The following is an 18,734-nucleotide window of genomic DNA, read 5'->3' as shown; positions in this document are numbered from 1 at the left end:
ACACCAAGACTGTGCATGGTGACTGCGACACTGACACCAAGGTAGAGCATGGTGACTATCACACTGACACCAAGGCCGTGTACGGTGACTACGGCACTGACACCGAGACTGTGTATGGTGACTGTGACACTGACACCAAGACTGTGCATGGTGAGTCTGACACTGCCACCGAGACTGTGCATGGTGACTATGACAATGACACCGAGACTATGCATGGTGTCTGCGACACTGACACCGAGACTATGTATGGTGACTATGACACTGACACCGAGACTATGTATGGTGACCACGACACTGACACCGAGACTGTGCATGGTGACTACGACACTGACACCGAGACTATGTATGGTGATTACGACACTGACACCGAGACTATGCATGGTGTCTACGACACTGACACCGAGACTGTGCATGGTGTCTGCGACACTGACACCGAGACTATGTATGGTGACTATGACACTGACACCGAGACTATGTATGGTGACCACGACACTGACACCGAGACTGTGCATGGTGACTACGTCACTGACACCGAGACTGTGCATGGTGTCTGCGACACTGACACCGAGACTATGTATGGTGACTACTACACTGACACCGAGACTATGCATGGTGTCTACGACACTGACACCAAGACTGTGCATGGTGACTACGACACTGACACCAATGCTTAGCATGGTGACTATCACACTGACACAGAGACTGTGCATGGTGACTTACACACTGACACAGAGGCTGTGCATGGTGAGTCTGACCCTGACACCAAGGCTGTGACAATACCTGAACTTTCCTTAGATTAATTTAGAAGGCAAAAATAAAATATTTTTAATGCAGTTCCTATTCACATACCCAGCCCTAGCCAAATTGTGTGGTTCCTTTGGGATTAAATAAATTTAACAAGTCAGGTAAAAATTGTCACCATTTTAGTAATAATTTAAACAATCATAAATACAAAGCTAAATATTCCAAGATAAACTCAGCATCAGGACATTTTGAAACTAAACATTTTTAAACGATTATTCACTAAAACAATGTGAAAGCACTTCACATGGCAAAGGAAAATGGTTTGCAATAATAGAAAAATATCCTTGTTTCCTAACATCTTTGAGAAAAACTTCACACTTCCTTTAAAAAATGATCAGATAATCAGTGAACCTCTTTCTTTTTGAATCATTAACATTATCAGTGATAGTGTCACACAATTACATGTAAAAATGGGGCCAAATAGAATTATCTTATCAAATGTGAACTATTCAAAGTTTGTATTTCTTATGAAATCTAGGCTGACTGATAATTTCTCCAGTCAGCTTTACACACTTGTTTACTGAGAAAATACAAATAAAATTGGATAAATTTTATACCATTCATTTTTTGACATGAAGTGCAACAATGCTGTCCATAACACATCAATCACTCTTGTCTATTCAATAACATTCACTCAAAAACATGTGCTCAATTGTTTTAAGGTACTAAAATGTACTAAAATATGTCAGCTGATATAGCACATGTCTGCTGTTAGCACTTGTAATCTCTCAGATCCCTATTTCTCTGGCTGTGTGGTGGGTGGGTGTTTCAGAAGTTGATTGGCTTGCCTGAATACGCCGCAAGGCTGGCCTCTCGTAATGCTTCGGCCACGGTCTAAAAAATATGTACGAGTTCATTCAACAGTAGTAGAAATTCTGAGGCCCTTCCATCAAAAATTATATGTCAACTATAACTAAAGATAAAATACTGCACTCAAAACCTATTTCAGTTCTACAAAATCAATTGAAAGTTAAAATAAAAACTGAGAAAAAAAATAAAAACATTCTAAAGAAACCAGTCATAGAGTACAGATCTTTCCATTGCTATCTGTTCCTGGTTTAGTCTTTGAATATTATGTTCTATTCAAGAACCCTTAAAACCTGACATATTGGCTATATTTTAGAAGATAAATGCCAATATGGTTCAAAATGATAAAAAGGGTATATTAACACAATTTTTGTTAATACAGTCAAATCGTGTTTAAGTCTTGACAGGTATTTTTGTAGCATTATCAAATGACTTCTTTAAAGTGCAGAGTAGCCAAAATATTTATAAGATGAGGATATTATTCTGTTTTACACCATTGGCCCTGCAATCCTAATTTTCTTCACTCTCCTACGTGTTATACTTACAGGATGCGCATGGCACACTCGTGCGATGTCCTCACATGACGCCCCGTACTCCATGGCCAAAACTGCCTCGTTGATCAGCTCTCCTGCTACCTAAACCACAAGCAAAACGAGTTGTTCAGGCATTTTTTACAGAATGTTAAGATTGCTGTTATACATCACAGAAAACATTTCTGTGTAAAACCTTTAAGTGTTAATTCTTGTATTTATGTCTGATAACTGAATTGCCCCATTAATTATGTGAAGAAACACAGGGTAGGTATTGGGGATTTCAGACAAACTAACAATATTATTGTTGTTTCAATCATAACCCAGGCTGTAAGTGTTCCAGCCTCCAGGCACAACAAATATAGCGACTTTAAAGCCTGCAAAGCTCTTGGCATTTAGAGTAATTTAACCTACAGTAATTCATGGCATTGTCCATAAAGAGTAATTTAACCAACAGGAATAAGAGTAATTTAACCAACAGAAATTCATGGCATTGTCCATAAAGAGTAATTTAACCAACAGGAATTCATGGCATTGTCCATAGAGAGTAATTTAACCAACAGAAATTCATGGCATTGTACATAAAGAGTTATTTAACCAACAGAAATTCATGGCATTGTCCATAAAGAGTTATTTAACCAACAGGAATTCATGGCATTGTCCATAAAGAGTTATTTAACCAACAGGAATTCATGGGATTGTACATAAAGAGTTATTTAACCAACAGAAATTCATGGCATTGTCCATAAAGAGTTATTTAACCAACAGGAATTCATGGCATTGTCCATAAAGAGTTATTTAACCAACAGGAATTCATGGGATTGTACATAAAGAGTTATTTAACCAACAGAAATTCATGGGATTGTCCATAAAGAGTTATTTAACCAACAGAAATTCATGGCATTGTCCATAAAGAGTTATTTAACCAACAGGAATTCATGGGATTGTACATAAAGAGTTATTTAACCAACAGAAATTCATGGCATTGTCCATAAAGAGTTATTTAACCAACAGGAATTCATGGCATTGTCCATAAAGAGTTATTTAACCAACAGGAATTCATGGGATTGTACATAAAAAGTTATTTAACCAACAGGAATTCATGGCATTGTCCATAAAGAGTTATTTAACCAACAGGAATTCATGGCATTGTCCATAAAGAGTTATTTAACCAACAGGAATTCATGGCATTGTCCATAAAGAGTTATTTAACCAACAGGAATTCATGGCATTGTCCATAAAGAGTTATTTAACCAACAGGAATTCATGGCATTGTCCATAAAGAGTTATTTGACCAACAGGAATTCATGGCATTGTACATAAAGAGTTATTTAACCAACAAAAATTCATGGCATTGTCCATAAAGAGTAAATTAACCAACAGGAATTCATGGCATTGTACATAAAGAGTTATTTAACCAACAGAAATTCATGGCATTGTCCATCAAGAGTTATTTAACCTACAGGAATTCATGGCATTGTCCATAAAGAGTTATTTAACCTACAGGTATTCATCGTATTGTGTATAAAGAATTATTATACATGGAGTCAAGAAGATCATAATTATCAACTTTAAAGAGATTAAATTTTTCTGGTGTTATTTTTACGTCATATGATAAAATGTTTCGCTTTATTGAAATTTTTAGTTTTAGTTTTTTTGCGTCTTCTAACAGACTTTTACTGGTACATACAAAGAATTTCAACATACACATAATGAGTAACTTCATTCATTTTAGAATTAATTATACATCAAAGAACAAGTTTGTTGATAATATCACAATCAGTTTTTTTTTTCACAAGGGAGTAAGTTTCTATTTTTAGACCCACATGAGTGTAATATTAATAATATCCCCCTGTAAAAAGCATTATGTCAGGGTATGGACAGTATGGATTGGCTTATGTCGTGTATATGAGAATTTAACATGACAGGTTACATGAAGTATAATAAAAAGAATTATAACTATATGTCCTTCATGGAATTGTCCTTTAACAGCTTACCCTATTTGTAATTCATGGCATTAAAAACTATATCTATAATTATATTCTTCAATTGCCAATGTTTGTTATACTCTGGGTTTTTTGCTTCCATCTCGATAAAAGTTGTTTATCTGTGAACATGTATTTCATAATGGCTGTGGTTTTTAATAGAACATTTTACATGTCAAATTGTTATGGCAATTTTTCTATTCATGGAACATTCTTTATCACAAATAAATTTAAAATGTCTTAAAAACTTGCGATCATTATATTTCTGTTAATAGGCAACAGGAGTAGGACTCTAGATAAGGTGCATAATTGTAAATAGGCATTTAACATTCTGTTCAACACAATGAAGTTTGAACCTTTATATATATATATATCAAAACACATTGTATTTAGTCAAAACTTCCTTCTTATTGATCGGCATGCATATCAGTAAGTAAGTCATTCATCCAATAAGTTTTGAATAGTGGAGAGTAGCCAATTCAAGGCCGTGATTACTTTAATCTAAAGTAATAAAATGGTCTCCTGTTTTAAGGGGTGGTTACTGCTTATGGTGTAGTTACTGTGGTTTTTGCATTTGGTTCAGCAACTCCATTTACATGGTACTTAAAACAAGACTCAGACTTCATTTTTCACTTGTTGATGCAGTGTTTTTTTATTGGTAAATACTCTTTGTATTCGAGTGAATACACTTTGAAAATAATTTTAGGCACAACATACCCTTAGGAAACAATTTTAGACATAAAAATCCCTTTAACGAGAATCATTATCAGCAACTCAGAAGACGTAGGTCAAAGAATACAAAGAGCAAGTCTATTCCATCTATCTTAGCACAGAGTGAAATCAGGATTACTTGACATTCCTATATGTGCACAGCAGCTGCAAGATCTATTGTTAGTTTGTCATTTTAACTCCCTGAAGGCTGGCGTCAGACACGTTACAGTCTCAATATTTCAAAGAGAGGAAAAACCCAAAATCAGGAGACTTTTTTCATTCATGTCCACAACAAGACTTTGTTTAATAGAATTATACTGTAATTTGTGTGAACAGGAGGCTTTGACATAACAAAATCTCTTTGCCAGAATTTGCATCTAAGAATGATTTTTTGCAGAAGACCTTTTCAGTCATTATTGTAATCTGATTTAAACAGTGATTTCCCTGACACAGACAACCTGCATCCCTGAATGGAATTACTTTCCATTGGCTCCCATTTCCTAACTACTGAACTCCCATCGGACCTCGGAAATAAACTTTAGTTGAGTTTTAACCACATATGGAGACTCTATAAAATTACCAAAGATCTAAGTAGCTTTGCCTACAATGAGGGCGTAATGACCCAACAGCTGTAATTCTGAGAAAACCCCGATTTAAACATATTTTATTGCCTTTTTTCACAACAGTTTTAAATATACCATAATATCATTTATACAAAAAACACAAACAGTTTAGACACATTGTATTTTTTTAAAGAACATTACTGTTAACATTTTCCTCTTATGATATTGTTCAGTTTCTTTTAGGTAAAAACTTTCCTAATAAATTATAATTTTCATGACTGATTTGTATAAGTTAGGACATGATAAAAACTGACATTTTCTTTAGCAACTTATTTACATAAGCAAATGCTAAAATTGCACTGTTTTATGGTAAAATAGACAATAGTTGAAGCCATGTAATCCTAGGGTGGGGCACACCACATGAGATGGAAGCCATGTAATCCTAGGGTGGGCCACACCACATGAGATGGAAGCCATGTAATCCTAGGGTGGGGCACACCACATGTGATGGAAGCCATGTAATCCTAGGGTGGGGCACACCACATGAGATGGAAGCCATGTAGTCCTAGGGTGGGGCACACCACATGAGATGGAAGCCATGTAATCCTAGGGTGGGGCACACCACATGAGATGGAAGCCATGTAGTCCTAGGGTGGGGCACACCACATGAGATGGAACCCATGTAATCCTAGGGTTGGGCACACCACATGAGATGGAAGCCATGTAATCCTAGGGTGGGGCACACCACAGGAGATGGAAGCCATGTAATCCTAGGGTGGGGCAGACCACATGAGATGGAAGCCATGTAATCCTAGGGTGGCGCACACCACATGAGATTTGCATTCTACCTACATACACGTAAATGTGTAATTCTTCTGTCTGCAGAGAGAGAGTTGGGATCTCTAATCACTGAAGTACTTGGGGTTTACCTATTAGTTTATTATTATTTGTTTTATTATTATGTTTCCTCAAGTTAATGCATACTTTGATTTACCTTTCACATTTTTTCTTTATTCAGGATTGTTGGGATAAGAGTGAGGTTTGTGCAAGTAAACTGTTTTAAACCCCCAGTAAATTTACATTTTACTGACCGTTCCAAGGCCGTACCTAACAATTCTTGATAAACACCCCTAGTGTTCTTTTTTTTTTAAAAATAGTTAGCATATATAGAGTTGTTTGTGGAGTTTTGTGCTCTTGAACCATGTTTCTGGTTTGTGATTGTTTTTGTGTTCTATGTCTTTGGCGTTTACCTTGTGTCATTAAACAGGGTTTATGGTTAAACATTTGGCTACTGAGCTTGTTTCTGTAGTTTTTCACATAGGTATACATGGTAGGTGAATGGTTGTTTTCTCCTTCATATTTTGTCACCTACTACCTAGATAACACACAAGTAAAGTAACAGACCTATACCTAATGAAAATATGGATCTCAGCTACAAATTTAAAGACATTAAAACATCCTTTGAAATCTTAAAACAATACCTTATTTCTGCAAAAAATAATTATGAATATTTTGAGAATGGAAAAAAACTGCTGAGTGTGATTTTTATATAATAAAGTTTTAGTTTCAATTAAACCATAGCACTTTAAAAAAAAATTCAAAAAAAAAAAAATTCAAAAAAATAAAATATGTCTGTAAAAAGATGTCTGTAAAAAGTCAACAAACTTCTTGAACAGCCCTCGTACAGCATTTTCTCGAGAAAACAGCCAGCCTTATATATAATACAATAATACATGTAACTGAACTTACTGATCCAATGAAGTGCACTCCGAGAATTCTGTCTGTTGTTTTATCCCCAAGAACTTTGACAAAACCATCTGTGTCGTCCGTGGTTTTTGCGCGGCTGTTGGCTGCAAGCGGGAATTTACCAACATTGAATGCTATACCCTGAAAACAGATCACATTTCTCATTTAGTTTTGTAATTATTCTTTTTCGTTGACAACTGTACACAGCACATGCCAATCTTTTTCCCAAATTTAAAGGTCTTCAGACCAATTTATAGCACCATTTATTATTTGTCTTCCTGTGTCTCTAGACAGTGAAATAAGATCCAGTGAAACCTCATACTCTTTTGACTGCAAAACAAAGTTGAGAGTTATATAACATTTGCTGTACTCTTTCGAGGATACTTTGTTGCATATTGTTTAAAGCAATTTTATTTGTAAATCCAGTGCTATTTGAGGGACACTGAACATCCACAAATTATGTCATACACATTAGCTCATCTTGAACTGTCCTTTAACCGTATGACTCAGCTTGAACTCAGCTTTAACCATATGACAATCTCTTCAATTTTGCTATTTTAATTTCCAACATCAATTTGAGCAGGAAACTCCAGATTTTCAAAGTCTTGGTTTTTCCCTTAAAAATCCATTTATAATTATAATCTCATATGGCTTATCAAAAACGGAGTCAGTACCTCCTCTTTCAACATTTCTTCTGTCTTGCCAACCCAGGCCACCTCTGGATGGGTGTAAATCACTGAGGGTACACAGTTGTAGTCTATATGTACCGCGCCTCCCGCCATGCCCTCCACGCAGATAATGCCTGAAAGTGGATTCTAGATATTTAAATAAAGTTTCCATCATAATAAGTGTACCTGGCCACAATTCCTCGAAACTTCTTAAGTCCCTTAACAGGATTAAGCTAAGCTCACTATTTTTGTATTTCAATAATTTGCATAATAGTTACTTCTTTAAGAGTTTTTATGCTTTGGATAGTAATAATCATTATGATATTATTAATCACAATAAAACATTTTCCATTGATCAAAATCCAATTTAAGTACCGTATGTACTTTGTCTTATTGAAATAAGCTACTTATGCCTGTTAAGCTTAAGAAGTTTCGAGAAATTGGGGCCTGTAGATCAGAAAGTTCATATTTAGTTTATACAAATTAATTTTAGCCGGATTGTGAAGCCAGCTATAGACTAATATGAATCAGCCTTGATTCCATTTCTGGGTAGAAACGCTGGACCCTTATACTACTTAACCACTCTCACACTTTATTTATGGAGACTGCAGTTCCTAATGGTCATAATAACCAACCCTTGCAAAATTAAGATTGGTCACAGGAAAAGAAAACTGCCCCCAATTTGGCCTTGTCCAAGTAATAACAATTTAAACTCAAGTAGTTGCTGAAATATTAACCTATGTGTGCTTGCACGCAAAACCTTAACCAGAATTTCTAAGTCGAATAAGAATGGCCTATTATTTGCATTAAATGCAAACTAGAGTTATTTAACTTGGTTAATTAAGTAGGTTGGATGGTTGAGTACCATTGTATTAAGTCTCAATGCAATACCTCAAGTAGTTGCTGGGATATTAACCTATGTGTGCTTGCACGCAAAACCTTAACCAGAACTTCTAAGTCGAATAATAAAGGCCTATTATTTGCATAAAATGCAAACTAAAGTTATCTAACTTGGAAAATTAAGTAGGTTGGATGGTTAAGTAACATTGTATCAATTCTCAATGCAAAACCTCAAGTAGTTGCTGAAATATTAACATATGTGTGCTTGCACGCAAAACCTTAACCAGAATTTCTAAGTCGAATAAGAAAGGCCTATTATTTGCATTAAATGCAAACTAGAGTTATTTAACTTGGTTAATTAAGTAGGTTAAATGGTTGAGTACCATTGTATTAAGTCTCAATGCAATACCTCAAGTAGATGCTGAGATATTAACCTATGTGTGCTTGCACGCAAAACCTTAACAAAGGTGTGACGCTAACGCCGACGCTGATGCTGACGCCGACGCTTTGGTGAGTAGAATAGCTCTCCATATTCGTTGAATAGTCGAGCTAAAAATTAATTAAGAAAAAAAATTAAAATAGAAAGCCATTCATCATTTAAGCAAATTTCAGCATTTGAACAAGACAATAAACCTGACTTGAGCATATATACTTCTAGATTAACTAGAACATCAACTGAATATAAGGAAGAAGAAATGAGACCTTAACTGATAAATACTGAGACATTCAATTAATTTTCTGATTACACCTCCAAATATATCAGTGTTTAAAATGTCATTGCCATTTGAGCAATGAATAATAAATGCACTACTAAATTTATACATTGCCGATCACAGTAGTTTTGTCCTGCAGATCCATCTCTGAATACACCCACACAATTGTCCTATCACAGTCTGACATTTTAAAATAATAGAGCTCTTTGATCAAATAAAATCTTTCCATAAAACTCGTAGAGGTGAAAAGTGATTACCTCTTCAACTGTAAGGCAACCATACATAAATCATGTTTAATTCCGATGGTGGGGCAGATCCCAGTAATGCAGACGGTGTAATATTCACAATGTTTTCCCAAATCGATAAGATCATTAATTTTAAACCCAGAGAAATAATCAATTCAATATTGTTTCCCCTTGATTAAATAACACCCATGCAATTATCAAACCTTGCAATATTGGCCAGGATAAAACTAGAATTGTGTCTATAAAGAACCTTAACGGCCTTAACTCTCCCCTTACTATGTGCAGCTCGCAGTTGCTAGTGAAGTCCCAGGTGCAGAGCTTCATCACCTCCACAACATTCAAGTCACTAGGGGAAGAGGTTTTGGAGATTGAATGGCACAAGTTTGCATAATACTAACGCACAGACGCATGGTCGGACAAGGACAAATCTACAAGCCCCCATTCCCCATCTCCTGTAAGTTGGTGAATAACAATCATAAAAAAGACCCTTATGATTTTCAAACAATCTGCAGTGTAATATCATTGGTAAAATATATACTTTCAATGATATCAAACTTTATAAAACATACATTATCACTTCCAGCTTCCTTAGCTCAAAGCAGAATATTTCTATTAGCATCAAAGATATTAAGAACTGTCTTCATTCTTCAATGTATTCCCCTACTTACCCTCATCCTCAGCTTTGTGTGCCAACATAGGTCCCGCGATGCAGTCCCCTATCGCATACACACTGAAACAAACATGGCACACAATACAAAATTATTAAAGTTTGTAGAAAAGTTATGAATGGCAAAATGCTTTATTTCTTTAACTTTGTTAACACCTTAAACACTGAACGAAGCTCATTTTACACAACCTTACGCTTAGAAATAAATTCACAGGTTCCAACAGCTGATAAGTTTCAATCCTGAAAACAGCTGGGCTCTGTTTAAGTATGAGGGAGTCATGCTGGAAGCAGTGTAAAGGGGCTAAGATGTCATTTATAGTTCACTTAAAGATACTTCCTACCTGCTTCCTCATGCAAATGTTTAAGTAAAAAACAATCAATACAACTGTACAATAGTTGGAAATTAAGAACTCTCAAACCTGATTTCAGGTTTTATCCCCAATGAAACTTCGGACATCCCCTATGGACCCCTTGTTACCTGGTTTTGCCCTGATCATAACCTTGCTAATCCATTGCAATTAGGTAGCTATACCCCTGCCAGTATTACCTGTCTGTACATATTACCTGTACCAATGCTATCATTTGGCTGTACCCCTATCATTACCTCGCTAATCCATTGAAATAACCTAGCTCTACCCCTACCCCTACCAGTATTACCTGTCCATACCCCCTGCCTGTACCAAAGCTGTTATCAGGCTGTACCCCTATCATTATCTGGCTAATCCCTTGTCATTACTTAGCTATACCCCTGCCAGTATTACCTGTCTGTGCATATTACCTTTACCATTCATCTGTGTGTACCCATATCATTACAGTATTACCTGTCTGCACCCCTGCCAATTTTACCTGATATACTCCTTGTCTGTACCAATGCTGTTATCCTGCTATAACCCTTTAATTACCTGGGTATGGATGTCTGGAAGCGAGAGTTTACGGGAATTCTGCCACGGTTGTCTGTCTGTATGCTCATCTCTTCAAGACCGAGATTCTGTGTGTATGGTCGACGTCCGATACAAACCAGTAGGGTGTCACATGTCATCTGTAATACAGAGACAATCATTCAAATGTGTATATTTTTTTCTAGTGCTTCGAGACTTTGTCTTAATAATTTGTTCAAATTGAATGTCTCTTGAGCCAGTGCTAGGAAACTGACAGTGTTGCACCTACTATTTCTGTCCATGAACAGTAGCAATCAAATCAGGAATGTGTTTTTATACTTCTAATGTATTTTGAACTTTCAAAGCACTTCTCTTCCAGATTGTATTTGTAACAATCTCTCATGCATCGCACATAGTAAAACTTAATGTTTAGTTTTTCAATTAAATGGAATCTGAAAATAGAAATTAACCCATATGAAATGAATCCCTTATGAGATTAGATGATAAAGGCCTCTTTAATCTAAAAGGTAAACTTTTTTTTTTAATTGGAATGAATCCTTCAACTGTGCACGTTAAAGCTGCAGAATTGCAACAATATCAATCATCGAGATGGAGAGGACAAATATTACTTTACGTAGCAATTTTTAGGCGTAATTAGGCATGTAAAAACTGATCACGCAAACATCCATTTCATTCACTGAAAGGATGTTCCTTTTTTATCTTTCTAAGAACAGGAAGCACTTCTGCTTTATTTACATTGACAGTAGAGAAGCTTTGACTTTTAAACTAAATGCAACTTTATTGGATAAGAATAACTTCAGTAGTATCCATTGGCAGATAATCAACAGCATTATACCCATGTAATCAACACAGCTTGTTTGATAGACAGCTCCACCCTAGACATACCTCATTCATTCATTCATTTATTTCAATATATCCTCCGCGTGGGAGATTAGAACACAATGTAATATATATAAGCACGTTTAAATATGTCAGTAGAAAAAGTTAATTCTTAAGGTTTGCAATTACTTAAATTTTGGCTAAGAAATTCTTGAATGTGTTGGAATAAAGCCTATCATATCTTTTGATGTATTTAATGCGTCAAAGGAATCCCTCTTTCAAAATATATTCATTAAACAAGAGTGCATATATTCAAAGTTTCATTTTAATATCTTGAATATTTTTCGAGTTATTATCAAGATTAAATCTGACAACGACTACAACAGCAAGGTTATCACAATATTAAAACTTTTTTCTTTGAAAAACTTAATGGAGTTTTGATGGTCAACTGACGTCAGCTTTCTACAATGTTTTGCACATTTTCATTCAATAATTTACCAAGCTACACCGTGACCATTCACTACAGCAGAGCTGCATTTCTTACCTCCTCCTGTTTCCCTGACTTGACTCCCTCAATGGCGACACGTATTGTATCTCCGTCCCTTGTGGCAGACATTACTTTGGTTTCCAGCTTAAATCCAAGGCCCTGCTTTTTGAGAATCCTCTGAAAGTTCTTTGCCACCTCCATGTCGATTCCAAGACCCCCGATGTGTCCAAGGAACTCTACACATGTCACCTTGGATCCAAGTCGCTGCCATACTGATCCCTACAGAAGGAAGAACAGGAAAACTACAATATGATACATTCATAAATCCCTACACAGGTTCCTACTTTAAAAATATACTGTTCTAAATACAGCTTTCCCTGTTATTTTGCTTTCTTTTCCTGTAATAAAAAATACATATTACATGATAATGTAGCTGAGGTGAGCTTTTATCAATATTGTTTGTGAACATAATATATGAACAAAATGGCAAATGTCACAAAATGTTATATACTTACAACACTTAACATGACCTGGTTTCGAATATCAACAGAATAATTATTGATCTAAACACATTTTGTAGAAATATAAACAACCTAAAACAGTACCGTACCAGTTCAACTCCGATGACCCCAGCCCCTATGACAATCATGTTTTCAGGGACTTTAGAAAGGGATAATGCTCCAGTGGACGAAACTATCGTCTGCTCATCTATCTGCAACAAAAAAAAAGCAGTACAATTTAAGCCCACAGCAGTTTTGCTGTCTTCCTAACATGGTTGTTTGAACAGAAGGCCATTAAGGCCTGTGAAATGACCAAATTTAGAGGAAAATCTATAGGTCTTAACAGGTTTGTAATAAGGAGAGCAAAATGGTGCAAGCTCATACGGCCTATACAATAGTACTGAAACTACCTTAGGCCTGAACAGGGACTGTATTCATAATTCTTTTTAAGTCATTTGTTGACTGAAGTCAATTTTCAAAACTTTTCAAATAAAAAGAAAATTTAGTGTAAGTGTTTTTAACATAAAAGTATGGCTTTTTAATTAAATAAATGCAAATAAGGTATTTCAGATGCTATTTTGTAATTATATCATATGATTTGTGAGATACTAAAGTTAAGAAAATGACTTTAAAAGTTTGGAAGTGTCTTAAGATGTTTTATGAATACCACCAGTTCAGGGAAGATAACAGACAATCCTGGAATGATTTAATGCAAATGTCCTGGAAAATACAAAATTCACAATTGTATAAAAGTATGAAGTTAAAAGCTCTGAATCCTTACTTTCAGGACTAATTCAGAACTGTATCGTCCCTGCCAGAATCAATTTTATCAGCCTTAAGGCTGTTACATTTTACGCAATAGAATAGGATGAATTGCAGCTTAAAAAGAATCGCAAGAAATCTCAGGATCTATGTGCAAATAAATCATACCAGACAATTCTACTAGACAATTACAAACAGCTAGTGATTAAGTGCAATCAATATCTGCCGTCCACTCTACTGGCCTACTGACACTTCTGACAGCAAATTTGGATCAGGTCAAATACCATTTACAGATAACATAATTTTGGACTAAGCACCTTGGTGACCCATTAATTATGACTTTCAATTTCCTCTGGCTAGCTGAGCACATTAATATTGTATTGGTACATAAGGCATTATTTCCCACAGGTCTATCTGAGGTGTCGTCACGGACGTCCTTTAAATATGATATAGAAAGGTCGATAAAATACATGTTATGAAATAATTTTCATGCAGTTTTTTGGCATGTGCAGCAATTATCCATTCACTCTCTGTGCAAATTGGTAAAGATCTAACCAGCTACCACCCATACTTATTTTAATTAGTGAGAATAACTTGTTTTACTGTCCCCTGAAAGATGGTGAAGTGGGCCAATATATCCCCCTTTAACTGTAGATGGGGAATCATCATGTTTGACCATGTTCTTTATGTTATTTCCTACCTCCATAACTTTAACAAATCATGACACTGAAACACGTAATGCCAGAAAATTAAACTGAGACACTGCCTTGCACATAAATGTCAGACAATGAAAATTGAGAAACTGCCTTGCACATAAATGTCAGACAATGAAAACTGAGACACTGCCTTGCACATAAATGTCAGACAATAAAAATTGAGGCACTGCCTCACACACAAATGTCAGACAATGAAAATTGAGACACTGCCTTGCACATGAATGTCAGACAATGAAAATTGAGACACTGCCTTGCACATAAATGTCAGACAATGAAAATTGAGACACTGCCTTGCACATAAATGTCAGACAATGAAAATTGAGACACTGCCTTGCACATAAATGTCAGAAAATGAAAATTGAGACACTGCCTTGCACACAAATGTCAGACAATGAAAATTGAGACACTGCCTTGCACACAAATGTCAGACAATGAAAACTGAGACACTGCCTTGCAAATAAATGTCAGACAATGAAAATTGAGACACTGCCTTGCACATAAATGTCAGACAATGAAAATTGAGACACTGCCTTGCACATAAATGTCAGACAATGAAAATTGAGACACTGCCTCACACACAAATGTCAGAAAATGAAAATTGAGACACTGCGTCTCACACAAATGTCAGACAATGAAAACTGAGACACTGCCTAGCACACAAATGTCAGAAAATGAAAACTGAGACACTGCCTCTCACACAAATGTCAGACAATGAAAGTTGAAACACTAGCTCACACACAAATGTCAGACAATGAAAATTGAGACACTGCCTTACACACAAATGTAAACTGAGACACTACCTCGCACACGAAAGTCCGCCAATGAAAACTGAGACACTGGCTCGCACACGAAAGTCAGACAATGAAAATTGAGACACTTCCTCATACACAAATGTCAGACAATGAAAATTGAGACACTGCCTCACACACAAATGTCAGAAAATGAAAACTGAGACACTGCCTCTCACACAAATGTCAGACAATGAAAATTGAAACACTAGCTCACACACAAATGTCAGACAATGAAAATTGACACACTGCCTTACACACAAATGTAAACTGAGACACTACCTCGCACACGAAAGTCCGCCAATGAAAACTGAGACACTGGCTCGCACACGAAAGTCTGACAATGAAAATTGAGACACTTCCTCATACACAAATGTCAGACAATGGAAATTGAGACACTGCCTGGCACATAAATGTCAGACAATGAAAACTGAGACACTGCCTAGCACACGAAAGTCAGACAATGAAAACTGAGACACTGCCTCTCACACAAATGTCAGACAATGAAAATTGAAACACTAGCTCACACACAAATGTCAGACAATGAAAATTGACACACTGCCTTACACACAAATGTAAACTGAGACACTACCTCGCACACAAAAGTCCGCCAATGAAAACTGAGACACTGGCTCGCACACGAAAGTCAGACAATGAAAATTGAGACACTGCCTTGCACATAAATGTCAGAAAATGAAAATTGAGACACTGCCTTGCACACAAATGTCAGACAATGAAAATTGAGACACTGCCTTGCACACAAATGTCAGACAATGAAAACTGAGACACTGCCTTGCAAATAAATGTCAGACAATGAAAATTGAGACACTGCCTTGCACATAAATGTCAGACAATGAAAATTGAGACACTTCCTCATACACAAATGTCAGACAATGAAAATTGAGACACTGCCTCACACACAAATGTCAGAAAATGAAAACTGAGACACTGCCTCACACACAAATGTCAGAAAATGAAAATTGAGACACTGCGTCTCACACAAATGTCAGACAATGAAAACTGAGACACTGCCTAGCACACAAATGTCAGAAAATGAAAACTGAGACACTGCCTCTCACACAAATGTCAGACAATGAAAGTTGAAACACTAGCTCACACACAAATGTCAGACAATGAAAATTGACACACTGCCTTACACACAAATGTAAACTGAGACACTACCTCGCACACGAAAGTCCGCCAATGAAAACTGAGACACTGGCTCGCACACGAAAGTCAGACAATGAAAATTGAGACAGTTCCTCATACACAAATGTCAGACAATGAAAATTGAGACACTGCCTCACACACAAATGTCAGAAAATGAAAACTGAGACACTGCCTCTCACACAAATGTCAGACAATGAAAATTGAAACACTAGCTCACACACAAATGTCAGACAATGAAAATTGACACACTGCCTTACACACAAATGTAAACTGAGACACTACCTCGCACACGAAAGTCCGCCAATGAAAACTGAGACACTGGCTCGCACACGAAAGTCTGACAATGAAAATTGAGACACTGCCTCTCACACAAATGTCAGACAATGGAAATTGAGACACTGCCTGGCACATAAATGTCAGACAATGAAAACTGAGACACTGCCTAGCACACGAAAGTCAGACAATGAAAACTGAGACACTGCCTCTCACACAAATGTCAGACAATGAAAATTGAAACACTAGCTCACACACAAATGTCAGACAATGAAAATTGACACACTGCCTTACACACAAATGTAAACTGAGACACTACCTCGCACACAAAAGTCCGCCAATGAAAACTGAGACACTGGCTCGCACACGAAAGTCAGACAATGAAAATTGAGACACTTCCTCATACACAAATGTCAGACAATGAAAATTGAGACACTGCCTCACACACAAATGTCAGAAAATGAAAACTGAGACACTGCCTCTCACACAAATGTCAGACAATGAAAACTGAGACACTGCCTCACAAACAAAAGTCAGACAATGAAAACTGAGACAATTCGTCACACACAAATGTCAGACAATGAAAATTGAGACACTGCGTCTCACACAAATGTCAGACAATGAAAACTGAGACACTGCCTCACACACAAAAGTCAGACAATGAAAACTGAGACAATTCGTCACACACAAATGTCAGACAATGAAAATTGAGACACTGCGTCTCACACAAATGTCAGACAATGAAAACTGAGACACTGCCTAGCACACAAATGTCAGAAAATGAAAACTGAGACACTGCCTCTCACACAAATGTCAGACAATGAAAATTGAGACACTGCCTCACACACAAATGTCAGAAAATGAAAACTGAGACACTGCCTCTCACACAAATGTCAGACAATGAAAACTGAGACACTGCCTCACACACAAAAGTCAGACAATGAAAACTGAGACAATTCGTCACACACAAATGTCAGACAATGAAAATTGAGACACTGCGTCTCACACAAATGTCAGACAATGAAAACTGAGACACTGCCTAGCACACAAATGTCAGAAAATGAAAACTGAGACACTGCCTCTCACACAAATGTCAGACAATGAAAGTTGAAACACTAGCTCACACACAAATGTCAGACAATGAAAATTGACACACTGCCTTACACACAAATGTAAACTGAGACACTACCTCGCACACGAAAGTCAGCCAATGAAAACTGAGACACTGGCTCGCACACGAAAGTCAGACAATGAAAATTGAGACACTTCCTCATACACAAATGTCAGACAATGAAAATTGAGACACTGCCTCACACACAAATGTCAGAAAATGAAAACTTAGACACTGCCTCTCACACAAATGTCAGACAATGAAAATTGAGACACTGCGTCTCACACAAATGTCAGACAATGAAAACTGAGACACTGCCTAGCACACAAATGTCAGAAAATGAAAACTGAGACACTGCCTCTCACACAAATGTCAGACAATGAAAGTTGAAACACTAGCTCACACACAAATGTCAGACAATGAAAATTGACACACTGCCTTACACACAAATGTAAACTGAGACACTACCTCGCACACGAAAGTCGGCCAATGAAAACTGAGACACTGGCTCGCACACGAAAGTCAGACAATGAAAATTGAGACAGTTCCTCATACACAAATGTCAGACAATGAAAATTGAGACACTGCCTCACACACAAATGTCAGAAAATGAAAACTGAGACACTGCCTCTCACACAAATGTCAGACAATGAAAATTGAAACACTAGCTCACACACAAATGTCAGACAATGAAAATTGACACACTGCCTTACACACAAATGTAAACTGAGACACTACCTCGCACACGAAAGTCCGCCAATGAAAACTGAGACACTGGCTCGCACACGAAAGTCTGACAATGAAAATTGAGACACTTCCTCATACACAAATGTCAGACAATGGAAATTGAGACACTGCCTGGCACATAAATGTCAGACAATGAAAACTGAGACACTGCCTAGCACACAAAAGTCAGACAATGAAAACTGA

At 36.7% G+C, this 18,734-nt stretch overlaps 1 protein-coding gene across 1 annotated transcript in view; it reads right to left on the bottom strand.

Moving 5' to 3' along the window:
* Nucleotides 1-908: 908 nt before the first annotated feature.
* Nucleotides 909-18,734, bottom strand: part of LOC128218309 (dihydrolipoyl dehydrogenase, mitochondrial-like) — a 31,142-nt gene continuing 13,316 nt past the window's right edge. The window contains exons 7-14 of the mRNA XM_052925958.1: nt 13,095-13,196; nt 12,542-12,763; nt 11,182-11,318; nt 10,281-10,342; nt 7,821-7,948; nt 7,150-7,287; nt 2,157-2,246; nt 909-1,638 (exon numbers count right to left, since the gene is read on the bottom strand). Coding sequence (XP_052781918.1) covers nt 1,573-1,638; nt 2,157-2,246; nt 7,150-7,287; nt 7,821-7,948; nt 10,281-10,342; nt 11,182-11,318; nt 12,542-12,763; nt 13,095-13,196 — 945 coding nt within the window. The 3' untranslated portion in view covers nt 909-1,572. The remainder of the gene's footprint in view (nt 1,639-2,156; nt 2,247-7,149; nt 7,288-7,820; nt 7,949-10,280; nt 10,343-11,181; nt 11,319-12,541; nt 12,764-13,094; nt 13,197-18,734) is intronic.

This window comes from Mya arenaria, chromosome 14, assembly GCF_026914265.1.
Source record: "Mya arenaria isolate MELC-2E11 chromosome 14, ASM2691426v1".
In the NCBI taxonomy this organism is placed as follows: Eukaryota; Metazoa; Mollusca; class Bivalvia; order Myida; family Myidae; genus Mya; species Mya arenaria.
This window is presented reverse-complemented; position numbering and strand designations above follow the sequence as displayed.